At 42.1% G+C, this 15895-nt stretch overlaps 1 protein-coding gene across 1 annotated transcript in view; it reads right to left on the reverse strand.

Moving 5' to 3' along the window:
• Window positions 1-270: 270 nt before the first annotated feature.
• The window catches only part of BEST3 (bestrophin 3), a 28006-nt gene continuing 12381 nt past the window's right edge, over window positions 271-15895 (reverse strand). The window contains exons 4-9 of the mRNA XM_044985674.1: window positions 15234-15388; window positions 14429-14506; window positions 13824-13976; window positions 5545-5625; window positions 4001-4152; window positions 271-1192 (exon numbers count right to left, since the gene is read on the reverse strand). Coding sequence (XP_044841609.1) covers window positions 271-1192; window positions 4001-4152; window positions 5545-5625; window positions 13824-13976; window positions 14429-14506; window positions 15234-15388 — 1541 coding nt within the window. The remainder of the gene's footprint in view (window positions 1193-4000; window positions 4153-5544; window positions 5626-13823; window positions 13977-14428; window positions 14507-15233; window positions 15389-15895) is intronic.

Raw genomic sequence — 15895 nt, forward strand, 5'->3', positions numbered from 1 at the left:
TTAACATAGCAATCTGAATAATTTCCCTTGGAAATAAGATCAGCCATACGACATACTGTATGTGTGGTCTGAGCAGGGTGTTTGTATTTCTGTATTTTCAGAAAATCTGAATAAGAACAGGTTTCAAAAGAGACAAAGTTCCAATTGTTTTGCAAAATGAAAGTTTTCTGTGTTTGGAGAACCCCCGAATAGCTGCAAGGGCTCTTAAACATTTCCCCCCACTGTAAATAATAGAATAGAATTGGAATCTAGAAGATTCTGACAACCTTGTCAGAGATTTCCTTCATTCTTCTCATTAATGAATTCTAGTATAGCTGTTTCTTTAGCATCCAGATGTTGCAATAAGTGATGCATATCAACTGTATCTCTAGCAGCAGAGGTAGCAGCAATGTTACTTTCACCACTTAAGGTGCTTTGTCCAGAGGGTGTTCCAAAATCCAATAAAAGAGGTGCAGCATCTATATGCAATGGAATACTGAGCATATGGAAGTCTGGGGAACATCTTTCAGAGCTCCCGTGTTGATCTTTGCTATCACCTGCTGTCATACTTTTGTGTACATCAGGTTTTGGTTCCTCTGTTACAACGGTGGATGATTTATGCTGCCCAGAATCCGTAAAAGACATAGCCATTTCTGAATGAAGTCGTGGTGCATCCACAGGATCAGAATGTGGCTCAATTGGACTGCCTGGGGGAGCCTGTTCTGTCGACACGTTTGTGGAGGTGTCTGTCTGCAAAGTCTGTCTGTCTGATGCGTTGAGTGTTCTGTCCTCAGTAGCAGCGACAACTGCTTCGGGGACTGGCAAAGCTGTCTTGGTTGTTGTGTTATTCTCACTAGATTGGTAGCTCTCTAAAATGTTGGTTCTGCTAGTTTCACTAATAGTTGCTAGATCTATGCTAGCGTGCAGTCGGGGATTCCTATCAGCCAGCTCATGTTTCTTCTTAACCTTTGAGGCAAAATGTCTCCCTCTAGAATGCATTTCTTGCAAACTGCTGATGTGACCCTTTTCATGAGCAGGGAAAAACACAGAGTTCTCACTTGTCTGTCTGCTGTAGCGCCTCCTGGATGGGGAAGGAGAGCTTTCATGGACACTCAGAAATCGCTTAACTCTTCTCAGCACTGAGGGCTGTCGCCTGTATTTCTCATCATCCCAGGGACAGTTTTCCCCACGGAGGAACTCTGTATTGGACAGCCTGTAAGATAAAGCAATGCAGCGTGTGTCACTCTGTATTTCTTTTATTCTAGAATCACAAGAAGTGTAGTGTTTGCAGTAAGGTTTCATGTTAAATGGAAAATATGGTTTATATAATGATCCATTTTCTGTCTGCCTGTCATTAGCGGAACAGAGCTACGTTAACAGTGAGTGACGAGAGTCAGAGAACTTAAGGAACAAATGTGTTCCTAATAAAGGGCCTCCATGAAGTATAAGAGGAGCAAATAAGAGCGAAGTGGGGCTGAAAATTTTCAGATGCACTGAAAGGGGTGAGGAGCACAGGCAATGCTGATTGGTTCTCCCTCCTGTCTCAGAACAGTGGAACGCGCCTTGATGGCAGCTCCACGTGATCAGAGCTTTGCAGGGGCAGGAGGAGAACAATTGCTTTGCGCAGTATATTCCTCATCCTATCAGGAAGAGTCTCAGGCAAAAGTTAATGGTGCTCCTGGAAGCGTGGACAGTGTTTAATTTGTGCCAGGAGCCCTAGCACTTCTGCGCTTGGCAATTCATAACCCCGGCACCTCTAGGCATGGTAGTTCATAGCTCTGGCACTGCTGAGCACGGGGTAGGATTTTCAACAGTGCCTAACTGATTTAGGAGCAGAAGTGCCATTGAAAGTCAATGGGCCTTGTGCTACAAGTCTCTTAGGTCCTTTTGAAAATCCCACCCATTAGCTTCTGCTTTTCTGCCTGGCTTCTGAGGTTAATGGAGCGTTACTGCAGCCACACCATTTTGGGAGTGGAGCACATTTAGTACTTCCCATGGGGTGTAAAGACAATGGGAGGGAACACTAGAAGAAGGGTCACAGTTGACTGTCCTGAGAGCAGGGATTTCAGGTATGGACATGGTAACTTTGATGGATTGATTAATTCCTTCCAGTACTTATAAATGGGATGCTCTGTGACAGCAGAGGATTTAGTTTGGCAGAGAGCACCAGGGAGGATCGACTTGTCCCTAGGAGGAGAGCTAGAATGAAGTCGGAGAGCGGTGAATCTTCTTCCTCTCTGGAATTTGGCTGACGTGAGCCACGCTTTAGATATTTGTTTTGGACTTGCCTGAAACAAGCTAGACCTTTAGACCTTGGTTTTGAACTCTGGCTGATGGACGCCTTGTTATATTTGTTACAGCTGGTTGGAAAAAAATGGAGAAATGGTTTGGGGAAAAATACAGAATTTCAAAGTTGTTATGATTTCAAAGGATTTAAAATGGAACAATTTATATCTTTTTTATTTTTTTTCATGAAATATTTTTTATAAAAATGTCAGAAGTTTGAATTTTGGGTTCCCCCTTTTCCTCTTTTTTCTCCTCCCCGTTTTTCTTCACCGAATGCAGTACATCAAATGATGGCCAAGGTGTGTTTTTTCCCCTTCATTTTTCCTTTTGCTACTCTGTAACTTTTCCAAAGTTGAAGAAGGAAAAGTAGGAAAAAACATCCTGAACATCATTCTTTCTGTTGTATTTTGTGGCAAAAAAGTAGATGAAGAGAGAAAGAGGATTAAGGAGAAAAAAACTAAACCTTCCAAAAACGTCAACCTTATTGGGTTCAGTGAAAAACTGGAAATTTTTGAAAAAAAATGAGTTTTAGGTTTTGAAAAAGCCACTTTTATTTTTTTAAAAAGTTTCAAAGGAAAAATTTCTACCAGGTCTAGTATTTGTTTGCTTCTTAAAGGGACAGGATATTCTTCATGTTCACCAATCTGTTTTACACTAGAGCACATCATATGCGTTTTGACTCAGCTTTTCATGCTCTGTCTGGCCTGTCACCGTATTTTATGAGGGTACATCTATACTGCATGTTTCTTTTGGCAGTGTGTAGTGTACCTACTACTCAGCACAGGTATAAATAGCAGTGATGGATGGACACGGCTTAGGTGAGTAAAGTATAAACACTCCTGAAGGGCGTGTATGTGAATACATACCCTACACAGCTTTCTACTCACCCAAGTCATGCCTTTCCATTTACATTGCTAAAAATACCAGTGTAGTGCTCCACTGCCGGAGCCTTTCTCCATTGCAGGAAAAGACTCCACCAGTGCGGAAAAGGTCTGGCAGGAGGGAAAACAGCCTTTCCCTGCTGCCTCCTCTCTGCCAGAGCCTCGCTGACACGTGTAGCTACAGACCGCAGAGCGAACACAGCCTGCTTTTCACTGTGGCAGGTAGCTACACATACACTACATGGTGTAGATGCAGAGTGCCAGAACAACGAGCAACGTCACGTACTCTGGCTGGGTCTTTGCAGTAGGGTTGGTATACATGCAAGAAAACAATTCTGGATTATTATTACTTGAAAAGTCATAAAACCATTTCTATAGTTTATCTCCCAAAAGTCTGGAATGATCTTACCCAGCAAGAAGAGAGGGAGTGTCTGCATCAGAAACAAGCAAATAAATGGGTATTGTGTTAATTGTATCATGTACACAGAGGATTTAGTACCTTGAAAATTTCTATGAAAAACCATGCTGCTTCTTTGGTTTATGCTGTTTTATACTGCTACAATACCACAAAAAAACAAAGGGCTAAGTTCGTGTCACTCTCCTAAAAGGATCATTTAAATCACTAGTTTTCTAATGGCCACTGAGCTTTCCCAGAGCTGAATTTGTACACTTCTGTGCATATGAAAAGAAACCATCACATATTTTTAAACCTGTTTATTTTTAAATGTTGAACTTCAACTTTGAAGTCACATTTATGCATGATACACATTTAAAGATCCATACGCCTTTAAGACGATTGGATACACATTTTTGTAGCCTTAATGACATCATGAAAAGATGGCAGCTTTACTTACCCCATTTCAATAGTTGATCCAAGGAAAGATGGAATACAGTAATCGGCAGCTGCCAGTGTGTATGGTGGCTGAGCAGCTGAATCATCCCAGTAAATATCTTTGTCCATCTTTGGTAAGTTCATGTGCATTTCATCCACAGCCAGAAGTGAGACCTGGGATCATAGTTGTAATTACACTACTTTAAATATGGTTTTGTGCACAATATACTATTTCCTGCTATTTGGGAAATATTCTTTAGGAAATACGTTTTATGAAATAATGTAAAATGTACATAGTGGCTACAGGTCTGATCCATGTTAATAGGCACTATATAAAAAGCTAAAATAGATTATGTCTGCTCCCACAATGGCAACAAATGTAATTGACTTTAATTAGAATGGGATAGAGCCCCATACGTTTGCAAAACAATTCCCTTCATATTACATCACATTTAATCACAAATGATAAAGAATTAACTTTTCCAGCAAGCATTCTTATTAACTGGATTACTTAGCTACATGGTCATGTGATTCTCTGATGTGCCATGTTTCAGGAAATGTCTGAGGACTATTATTGTGCTATTTGTAGAGATGTTTCTTATGCAGAAGTTCACAGAGAGGAACCTTTAAGCAAACGTTGTCCATATTTTTAAAAATATTCCCAACAGACCATGTGAACAGCCTTGTACCATTGACTTACGTATGTAAAAATAAAGGGCTCAGCTGTGACTTCGTAACAAGTTGTATTTAGCTGCATTCCCCCAGGAATGGCCAAGACTGTGACTCAGAGCCCTTTATCAGGCGCAGATACTTCTCTGATGATGCTGGCTTAGCTGAGCTGGCCAGCACGCTGTGAGGGGTGGAGCCAAGGTTGCCCTTACTCCTTGTGCCTCCTCCCTCCACCCCCACAGAGCTACACCTGCTCTGGAGTGGTGACCCATGGAGACTGGTCATCTTCCTGTTCTGCTACCTGCAATGTGAGTTGCCCATGCAGGGAAGTAATGGAACTCTTCATGTGCCCTTACTCTCCTGGGTGGTAGGGTCACACTTGTGCCATAAGAAATGTAGGAATAATTTCAACACCAAGAGTTGGCAGTGCTGACTTCTCCTGTAAATTATTTACCTGCTCCGTACAAATAGAGGGCCGAAATCTGCTACCCATTACACTGGTGCAACCTCATTGACTTCAGTGAGTTTGCAAAGGGGTCAATGAGAACAGAATTTGGTTCAGAGTAGTCTTTCCAGGATCTCCTATGTGGCTGAACTGGTGAGTACAGGCAGGGTTACATGAAATGAGCTTGTGGTTAGAGGGCAGCTCAGGTGTCTTCACTTTGCATCCTTTCCCCAGCAGACAAGGCATATGAAATGGTGTATTAATAATATATTGACTTTGAAAACAAAACATGGAGGATTCTGGAGATATGATCCACTTTGGGTAAAGAATCATTTTGTATAACACTCAGTCCCACTCGCTGTATAACATTCAGTCCCAGATCTATAAGGAATATATTTAGAATATATTGCAGTAAAGCAAAAGAGAGGAAAGTAGAGACAAAAAATACTGACCTGCAAATTTCTATCAATGCACCAATTTACTTCAAAATCATCATCATCTTCCCCAAATGGATTAATAAGCTGCTCAGCAACCTACAGTTAAAATCACAGACTGAATAAATGCCAATATGCAAAGCTTAATGCTGTTGCTTTAAAATGGCTTAGAAGAGGCTGACTGTTAAGATTTCATGTTCCCTTTCTCCCATGCCCCTTGTTTCCCCCAACATGAATTCCATTGTGACGTTTTGCCAGTCTAGCTACACTGACTAAGTTGTATAGGTACTTTGGCATTTTAGGTAATGTCAACATATTAATTTTGGTCCTCCTTTGGTTTGGTTACAGGTAATACAGATCTTAATGTACGTGGAATTGCAGTGATAAAATTAACATATCTCAGGCTTCTGCATCAAATAACTAGCAGTTATTCCTAACAGGCAGCAGAGTCAGCCCTAAGTCACTACATTTTCAGGAGGTACCTTTAAGAGAATCAGTGTCTGTATTTCATGAAGGTAGGCCTGAACCAAAACAGATCTGTACTCCTCTGAACACAGGGAATGTTCACCTCTGGGTCCCAGCTTTGAATTTAACAGTCATGAAAGCTGTTTGATTGACTGCCCTGGATCATGAAGAGTAGCTGTGTCAGTCCCGGGATATTAGAGAGACAAGATGGGTGAGGTAATATTTTATTGGACCGACTCACATTGGTGAGAAAGACAAGCTTTTGAGCTTGCTTACTTCAGGACCTGAAGAAGAGCTCTGTGTAAGCTCAAAAGCTTGTCTTTCTCACCAACAGAAGTTGGTTCAATAAAAGTTATTACCTCACCCACCTTGTCTTGCTGGATAACGAAGTCATCTGTATATCTGTAGAATAAATACACAGTTCCTAGGCAATGCTAGTGGATGCTTTCCCCACACTGCCCAACAAATGTATCTCAAATTGATCTGGGGGGACCACGTTTAGAGAGGAGATTGAGCTATCCTCTCCTTGCCGTACTGTCAGTCACAACTGTGGTGGTTCCAATGCCTTAGGAACTATACTGAGACCCCCTGTCCATTCCATGTAGCTCTCTGTGATAAGCTGGGCCTCTCTCTAGGATCACAGTCAGGCTGTTAGAATCTCTTTCCCTTTAAACGTCCTTTCCCCACTTGGGAGCTTTAGTCTAGCCTTTCTGGGCCCCATTTAAGGGGATGTTTAGTCTCTTGGTTTCCTTATAAAGGTCTGGTTTGTCCTTGGGGGAGGCAGAGGCTTGCTAGCTGTTTCCCCTCTCAGTGACTCTGGAACAAGCATCAGCTTGCTGGGGCACAGAAGCTTTTCCCCCGGTTGCTTTCCCCCCGGTTGTGCTCCTTTTAAACTTGCTTCCTCCAGCTGGCACAGACCCTGCAGGTGTGCCTGTCTGATAGCAGGTGAGCCCAGAGGGACTTGTTAACTTTCTCCAGAGTGCCCCAACACAGTCCCCCGACACCCACATGATTGCAATAACATTTGATTAGTGGTGACCTGGACTGGATTTGAACTGGGGATTTTGCAGCTAAAGGCTTTGCATCCTATTACTAGCCTGCTCAAGGGGAGGAGGATGGGAACCTTCATGCAGTCCTCCCTGAACAATCAATGCCATCAGCGGGGCGACTGAATGCCGATTGATGGCCTCACTGTCTAAAAAGCAGCTCAGGGGACCAGCCCTCTCAACTGTCTACGATATCCTTTTACCCTACTCAAAACAACCCAGCTGGAATCTCCCGGAAATCAGTCACATCAGCTTTCCAATCCATTCTCAGGTCTGGTTAACGTGGCCCCGGGATGGGGTAGCTATTGCTGAGCTCGCAGCCACACCCCAGTCATACTGAGAGTTTCTCTCTAGCCTGGTGTTAGTGGAGACAAGCATGCCGCCTTAAAAACGGAATGCAATGAAAGCCAGGGTGTCCTCTTACCCTGCTTATTGCAAACAGAAAACAGACTCTACATTTTGTTTTTATTCAGACCGAATTATTTTCAATTTTATTTTGAAATCCTTTCAGTTGAGCCGGAAGGCTTGGCCTTCAGGGAAGCAGGGGGATCCCATTCTGTAGTGATGGTAACTGGGCAGTGTGAGGCTGGGGGCTGGGACAAGGTCTTAGCAACTGGCTGGTAAAGGAACCTGCCTGAGCTGGCAATAGCCTTCTCCATTTTTTTTTCTGAAAAAAGATGTATCTGTAGGATGGGGGACATGATCACGGGGAGAGGAAGAGATCTCTGGAGACGGTTGGAAATTTGTGGGAAACTCAGACTGTTCTCTGGGTTTAGGGCCTGAGACTGAAGTTTCAAGAATAGGATGGGCTGGAACTTGCCCTAAAGCTGGGGCTGTTTCCTGCCAGCCTCTCCCTCAACAGCCTGTAGCCCACGGGAAAGTCAGGATTGCAGTACAGGGCTATGGACAGCTTTGCTGGGAAGATGACCAGGCACATATAATGCTTCCTTCCCTCAGAGCCAGGAGAGAACCAGAGGGGTTTCTCCTAGAGAAAGGGGCAAATGACACATCATTTCCCCCTTACATTTGCTCTTTCTTTTCAAACATCTGGCTTTAATTTGTCAAAGCCTTTGTGAACAATTCCTGGGGAAGTTGTGTCAATCCCAGAAAGCCATGGGCAGGGTCAGGTTTTGTATTAACTTTGGAAAGAATTCCACAGTGTGGCCTTTGTTTTCTTTGGAATGCTCCACTTACAAAGAAGGGCTGTATACATGAAAACAGCCATATTGGGTCAGACCAATGGTCCATGTAGCCCAGTATCCTGTCTTCTGATTGTGGCCAATGCCAGGTGCTTCAGAGGGAACGAACAGAACAGGTGTGTTTATCTATAATATATGTTTATCATAGAGAGGCACTCTGGTGTGTCAGCTGTTCTCTGTGGAGGAGCACTGGATGTGTTAGTGACTGGGAGTCTTAGGGGTCTTTTAGGGGTCTAGGTGTCATAAATGAACCAGGAGGCTCTCCAATGGTCTTTGTCATTCTCCCAAATCTTGCTTGCTGTGTGGAGAAGGCTCCTCCCCCTTTCAACCTCCTCACTGATTTTGTGCTATAATAGTGTATGGGGGTCTTGTGGTTAAGGCCCTGCCCTCAACCCAGGAGATTGGGAGTCAATTCCCAAATCTGCCACAGATTTCATTTGACTTTGGGCAAGTCACTTAATTTTCTGGGCCTCAATTCCCCATCTGTAAAATGGAGAGACAAATACTTATTTTCTCCCACTGTTTGTCTGTCATATCTAATTAGACCTCAATCCTGCAGTTTACGGCTTGGGGGTGAATTGCTGGGCCCACCCAGAGCCCCTTAGAAATCAATGGGTTTCTGTGTGGGTGCAGCACTCAAACTGCACATAGTAAATTGCAAGAGTTAGGGCTTAGATTGGAAGCTCTTTGGGGGAAAGGGTCTCTTCCTAAGTCTTTGTACAGCCCCCATTCAGTGGGGCTCTAATCAGTAGGTGCTCCCATAATACAAATAACTAACAATAGTAATAAGAATCACTTCCTGTGTACAGTATTTGCCATATATTCAAGATTTTTCTACATCGTGCCACGGGAAAACTGTAGCTGGGTCTCATTCACTAGCTAGGAGAAGATGAGAATTAAAAGCCCAGACTCCGATAGGGAGGAGGGGAGAGGTGCCTTTGGTACATGGCATTAACATTGCAAGTATAACTACGTTGCTGTTTGGATAGAAATAAACCTGAGAACAAGCTGTCTCATGGCTTCTAAGTGGAGCCACTTCCTCAGCTAGCTTGAAGTCAGCGACCCCACAGCACGCCCGGCACCTAACAAAAGCTGATAGGCACACTCAGGGGCAGTGGCCGGGAAAACCTCAGCTGTGGTCTTTTGACTGGCTGACCTGCCACCAGCATGTAGCCCATGAGATCATCCTCTGAAAATGAATGCAGTGCAGTACAGCGAAGATCTATTTTTGGATTGCTGGCCATCACAACTGAATGGATTATAAATTAGTCTGGGACAAGCGTCTCATGTGATGGGAAACCTTGTCCCGTATATGGTATATGTAACAAATCAGACGCACAGCCTAAGAATGGATATCAGTTTAGCCACGTTTATGTTATTGAACTGCAAAATAGTGGTTCGAGACTATCTGCAATCCTGTTGAAGGCCCTGTGGACTTTGTGGCAAACAGGATTTATATTTGGCCAAACTCCTGTATTCTATGGCACTTCTGGAGCAGCAGACTGGAAATTCAGTGGCAGCTTTGTTTAAATTGTAAAAGCAGTCCAGTGGCCCCTCTTTTTGTTTATTCTGTTATTAAATTAAGACTGTCACTGCATTTTGGGGTTTTGATATAAAGTGATTTTTATAATGAAAATTATATCTGAAGTTGCCAGGGCCAAGCTAGTAGAGGTCTTGAGCCCAACCAGAAAAGGTGCTACAGATGGACTTTGGTATAGATTAAGGGAAAAAGCATTCCAAAAGTGAAGGGCCCATCTCTCATCTTCTACGATTACATTGTTGGATGGACAATCTAGAGTTCCAATTCCACTGTTCGTAAGTAACAATTAGAGGCAGTGCAGCAGACTCAGGAAGACTGGCCCAGTCTAGCTTTGTATACTAACAATAAAACCTTTGCATAGTAACAGTAGTATACAACATACTACGAAACCTTATATACTAACAATATACTAACTAACCTTCATATACTATCAATAAAATCTTGAAGAACACTCAGTACAGAATAAATCCCATAAATGCATTTAACAGGGTGAGTTTCTGCACCTTCAAAAAACTCCTGTGTTTCTACTCCTAAGTGTGTATTATAACATACATACACAACTATTTATACCTTTGAAAACAAAAGGTACCTGATTCTCCCACTGCAGGATCAGACTAACTGCCATTGATTTTTCCCAAGGTAAGAGAATGAAGTCCATGCTTTTGATAACTTACAATGAATGATTTTATTCTTTTTTTTTAAATATATTTTTAAGGAAATAAGGAGCTTAAATGCCACCCCAGGCATTAAATTTAAAGTAGCATTAAGCTCATGGCATAAACCAATAATACCGCCCCCCCCAACACTCACTGTTTGGCTATTTCTTCTAAGAATGAATATAAGACTTAATTCTGAATTTTCAGAGTTTTGCTGAGTTGTGTCATAACATGTTGGGTTTTTTTGATATTTATTATTACCTTGCAGCTTGGTATATGTGTTAGCACAGAATTGCACAAAATGTGCATGACAGACAGTGAAACTGTAAATACTTGGCGTGGTTTGGTTACACACGGTTTGTGAACCTTTGGAGTGAACCTGGTATGATTTATGGAAAGATTCAGTCTCACATGGTTTCAACATGAAACCAGGTACAATGTGACAATTCTGACTGCTTTTGACTCTGTGCTTCAGGGTCCTTCTGAACCTGATACATAGGCATGGGCCTACCTGCATGAATCAAAACCAAAGAAAATGTTTGCAGACAAAAGGACTGACCCTGCATTCTCTCCATTTACAAAACTCCCCCAGAGGGCTTCCCATATTAGGCTGTAAACCAGGCTGGTTTTGCACAATTTTTATCGTTGTGCTAATGCCAAATAGCTTTTCAAAGCTTACAATAATGATGTAACAAAGCAAGAGTGAGATTTACATGACTGTTGGGCTTAATTTATGAATTTGCTTAATACTGCCTGGTTGAGTTTTCATTTCAGTTTTTTTCCCTTTGAATTAAGCTAGTTTGTTATTAATTGCAGGAGCAAGAATCAATAGGGAGAATATTGCTTAATTGTTTAATTACACACCCGATGAGGAGATGTTAACTGATCTGTTAAAAACAACAACAATGGCCATAAAAAAATCCAACTTCTTTTGCAACTCCACTCTTTAATGAACTGCTTCATGTGGTGCTAGTAGTGTAGTCAATATTAGCTATCAGAGGGGTGGCTGTGTTAGTCTGGATCTGTAAAAAGCAACAAAGAGTCCTGTGAAACCTTATAGACTAACAGACATATTGGAGCATAAGCTTTCGTGGGTGAATACCCACTTCTCACTATTTCATTGCCACCCAAAAGTGGATAACTCCATTTGGCTTCTACAAGGCAGGCTGACTTTGACCATAAGCAAAACAAGTGGTTTAGAGCCCTGCACCCCATTGCACCTCTGCAACACCATTTCCCAGATGGACACAAAATTGGAGAGGGAGGAAATTCATGGCCTAAATATTAACTCTTCTTTGGCCATCTTATTGTCCAACTCCCAGGTCCTGATTCTGCAAGGATAATAGGCCCATATCCACAAAGGTACGTAGGAACCTAATGCCCAGATTTAGGCACCTAGGCCCAGATCCTCAGAAGTATTTAGACACCAAGTTCTCATTGATTTCAGTGGCACCTAGGACCCTAAATATTTTTGTGGATCTGGGCCCTAAGTCCTAGTTTTAGGCACCCTGTTATCCAGAAAAATACTGCTTGGCTGCTGCTGAACTCTGAAGGCGCCTAAATTCACTCAATGCCTAAATTCTTTGTGTAAAAGTTCCCTTGATGCTGAAGTTTCTGCCTCTGGACATGTGCACTGATGCCTCCTTCCAGGTATTTGGACACCCATCTCCCATCTAAACACCAGAGAGACCCATGAACTGAGAGCAGCTAGGTATTCCTCCACCTATCTTGCCCACGGGGCCTGACCCTGTAACTGTGCTCAGAGGTAGGGTGGCCAAAAGTCCTGTTTTTAAAGGGACAGTGCCGTTTTTTGGGACTTTTTCTTTTATAGGCACCTATTACCCCCCACCCCCATCCCATTTTTTTCACAGTTGCTTTCTGGTCACCCTACTCAGAGGCCATCTACTGGATCATGGCCCTTTCAAAATCTTCTGCTGCTCCTACTGCCACCCTTATAACTGTTAGCCTAGTGCAGGGGTAGGCAACCTATGGCATGTGTGCTGAAGGTGGCACGCAAGCGGATTTTCAGTGGCACTCACACTGCCTGGGTCCTGGCAATGGGTCCGGGGGGCTCTGCATTTTAATTTAATTTTAAATGAAGCTTCTTAAACATTTAAAAACCTTATTTACTTTACAAACTCAATAGTTTAGTTATATATTATAGACTTATAGAAAGAGACCTTCTAAAAACGTTAAAATGTATTACTGGCATGCGAAACCTTAAACCAGAGTGAATAAATGAAGACTCAGCACAGCACTTCTGAAAGGTTGCCGACCCCTGGCCTGGTGGTTAGTGCACTCACCGGAGATGTGGGAGACCCAGCTTCAATTCCCCCCTCAGGCAGAGGGGAAGAAAGTGAACTGGGGTCTCCTACCTTTCAGGAGTGTGCATTAACCACCGAGCTATGGAATATTCTGATCTGGGGCTCCCTCAGTCTCTCCTGTTGAAGTTGTTCCAATTTGGATTCATACTTAAATGGTCATTGGATCAGAAAGAGACAGAGAGCGAGAGAATGACTGCAGTCCAGTGGATAGGGCACAAACCTGGGAGGTGGGAGACTCTGTGGCTAGTCCCCCAGCCCCAATTACTCTGTTATTATTCAGCCACAGTGGAACAGCTTTGACAGGTGAGATTGAGAGAACCCCACATCAGAATAGCTCAGTGGTTAAAGCACTCTTTGGACCCCCTCTATAAATCCTTTCTCCCCCTCAGGCTGACATCCCAGGTGAGTACTCTAACCACTGGGCTAAAACGTATAATGTCAGCATCAGCACCACCTCCTCCTCGGCTGTTTTATTGGAGTGTGGCAGGTGCCTAATGTATTCCCACAAGAAATGACGGATACACCCCTCTTGTCAGCATCTCCCATTGGCTAGCTTAGTAGGGATTCACCTAACATGATGGTTTTGTGGATAGCATTCTTAGGTGCCTATCTCTTCCCACATAGGGAGCCGAGGCACCTCACTTAGACTTTGAGGATCACATTGTTGTGCCTGTGATTTTCTAAATGCCGAAAAGTGAGCATTACAATACCTCTGTCTCTTTGTGGATCCAGGCCGTACTTCAGTGGGAATTTTCAGTGCTCACCTCCTCACAGGAGGTACTTTCAGGATCCTGACCTTTTCTTGCAACCCACTTATTGTAAGACCCGCCTTGGGTCGATTGAAAATGTAATGGATGATTTTCTAAGCTATTCCTGAAGATCAGCCACTGGACACCTTGTGCTAAATTTATCCTTTGATGTAACACCATTAAGCGTCCATTAATTTACAACAAATTTAAATCTGGCCCCTTGACTTGAGCTGACTTGGGGGGATTTCACCTTTCCCCAAAGATGTAGCCAAATCAACACCAAATTATTTGTTGTTGTAGTTAACAAATATAGCTTACCTTGAGCCATCCTGCATAGAAGAAGAATTGTAACAGTGTGAAGATTGGAATGTAAAGATCCAAGTCATGTCCTACATATCCTTGCTCAGGATCCAAAAACTGACGTCCTATCAGACATGCAAAGAAGAAGGTATAGACTGCAAGAGTGACAACCTGCAACAAATAAAAGCTACATTAAAATAATATAATAATCATTCCTTATGTATAAGGCACCACATTCCCAAAGGCTGCTGGGTGCCTAACACAATAGTATTTTAAATATTATAGATGGACATTACAAATAAAATGGCAACATGATCTATTGGTAGCCAGGGAATGGGTATAGCAGAAACACAAGACAAGAATTCATAACCCGCCCGACCACAACTTATCAAACCTCCCAGTCGCCCAACCCACCCAGCACCTTAACATCAAACATAACTTAAAATGTCTGGCCAGACAATCATCCTAGAGACCATGTGCAAGATGGCAGCTGCAGAGTGCTCAGCATCTCTGAGAATCAGGTCACTTATGTGGGTGCCTAAATATGGACTTAGGAATCTAACATTAAGCCCTTCTTTTTGAAGATCTTGGTCCAAATTTTGGGAATGGTAATATCTCAGTACCTGTGTGTAGACCAGTGGAATTCCAACCCAGTCGTAACCAAATAGAAGACTACACCAAGACCGGTACTTATTCATTTCCTAAATAGGAAACAAAACAAAATGTGTGATATTCGCTCCAAAATAATAATGGGTTTGTCACAATTCATTTCACATAAATGAAAGGCTGTAAAACAGTATACTCTGCACCAAATTTAATGAATTAGAAATGGATATGATAAATAATATTCGGTAGATCATCAACACATTATAATTCAGTTGTACAATGGACTTAGGAAGCTTGGTGGAATGCTTAGCTTCTTAACAAATTATCTCTTGTTCCATTATTTCAAATTTGTATGCTGTCCGGGGATATTGGCAGGAGGATATGTTTTACATTACAGAAAAGGGTTATTGATTGTTTCATGGTATATTTGGGCAGACTGTTTTTGTTAAAATAAAAAAAAATTAAAATAATAAGCCCCCTAAAGATAAACAACTTCTCCATCTTTTGGGTTTTTTTTAACTACAGTGGAGTTACTCTCAGTTTATAGGAGTGAAAGTGAGAGCAGAATTTTGCTCACTGATTTGGTATTTCAGTCAATTATCTCTCATGTATATAAATATTGTCCCATTAAGCACTTGGTGGTGGAGTTGGTTTTATGCATAGTATGTGCGTAGACAAACACACTTGGTATAAATCTAGAGCAAGTCCACTGAGATGGAGCGGAAAAGATTGGAAAGTTGTATGTAATAAAGTTATATAGGTGAACAGACAATGCATAGTGATTTCAGTATCTGTTTCTGTAGATTTATTTTTCCTACTTACATTCATCAGTGTCTGAAGGTCTACACTGTCTCTAATTCTACCATCTTTTCGTGCCTTAGATGCTAGATTTCCAAACCAGACAAATGGAATCCAGTATTTAAGATGGGGAGACTTAAGATGATCAAAGTTTTTTCTTTCATCTACTGTCATAAAACCTGTTTACAAAAGAAAAATAGCTGGTTCATAGTGTCCCAAGGTGCAGTTAGTTTGCAAATTATTAGTTCCTTTGTTGAGCGCTCAAGTACTGAAATAGATTTTAAGGAACATTAATTTCCATGCACCAGAATGATTCTGAACATTGGGTGTAGTATTTATATAAAACTATACTGAACTCTACTCATAGCTTTCCCCATTAGTTTCCTTCTCCTATTCTTCTCTGTAGTGGACCCAGCTTCCCAATATAGAGCATCAGCCTCCTTGCAACATCTACCTAAATAAAATTCCAGGTTTATATAGAAAGCTAGATCTCTCAGATAATATACATTAGTCTAAAAATAACTTATTTTCTTATCAGAGGGGTAGCCATGTTAGTCTGGATCTGTAAAAACAGCAAAGAGTCCTGTGGCACCTTATAGACTAACAGACGTATTGGAGCATGAGCATATTTTCTTATATGCTGCTGAAGTACTGCAGTTGTACTATGCTAGTATTACACACATCAC

The sequence above is a fragment of the Mauremys mutica genome, chromosome 1, assembly GCF_020497125.1.
Source record: "Mauremys mutica isolate MM-2020 ecotype Southern chromosome 1, ASM2049712v1, whole genome shotgun sequence".
NCBI lineage: Eukaryota > Metazoa > Chordata > Testudines > Geoemydidae > Mauremys > Mauremys mutica.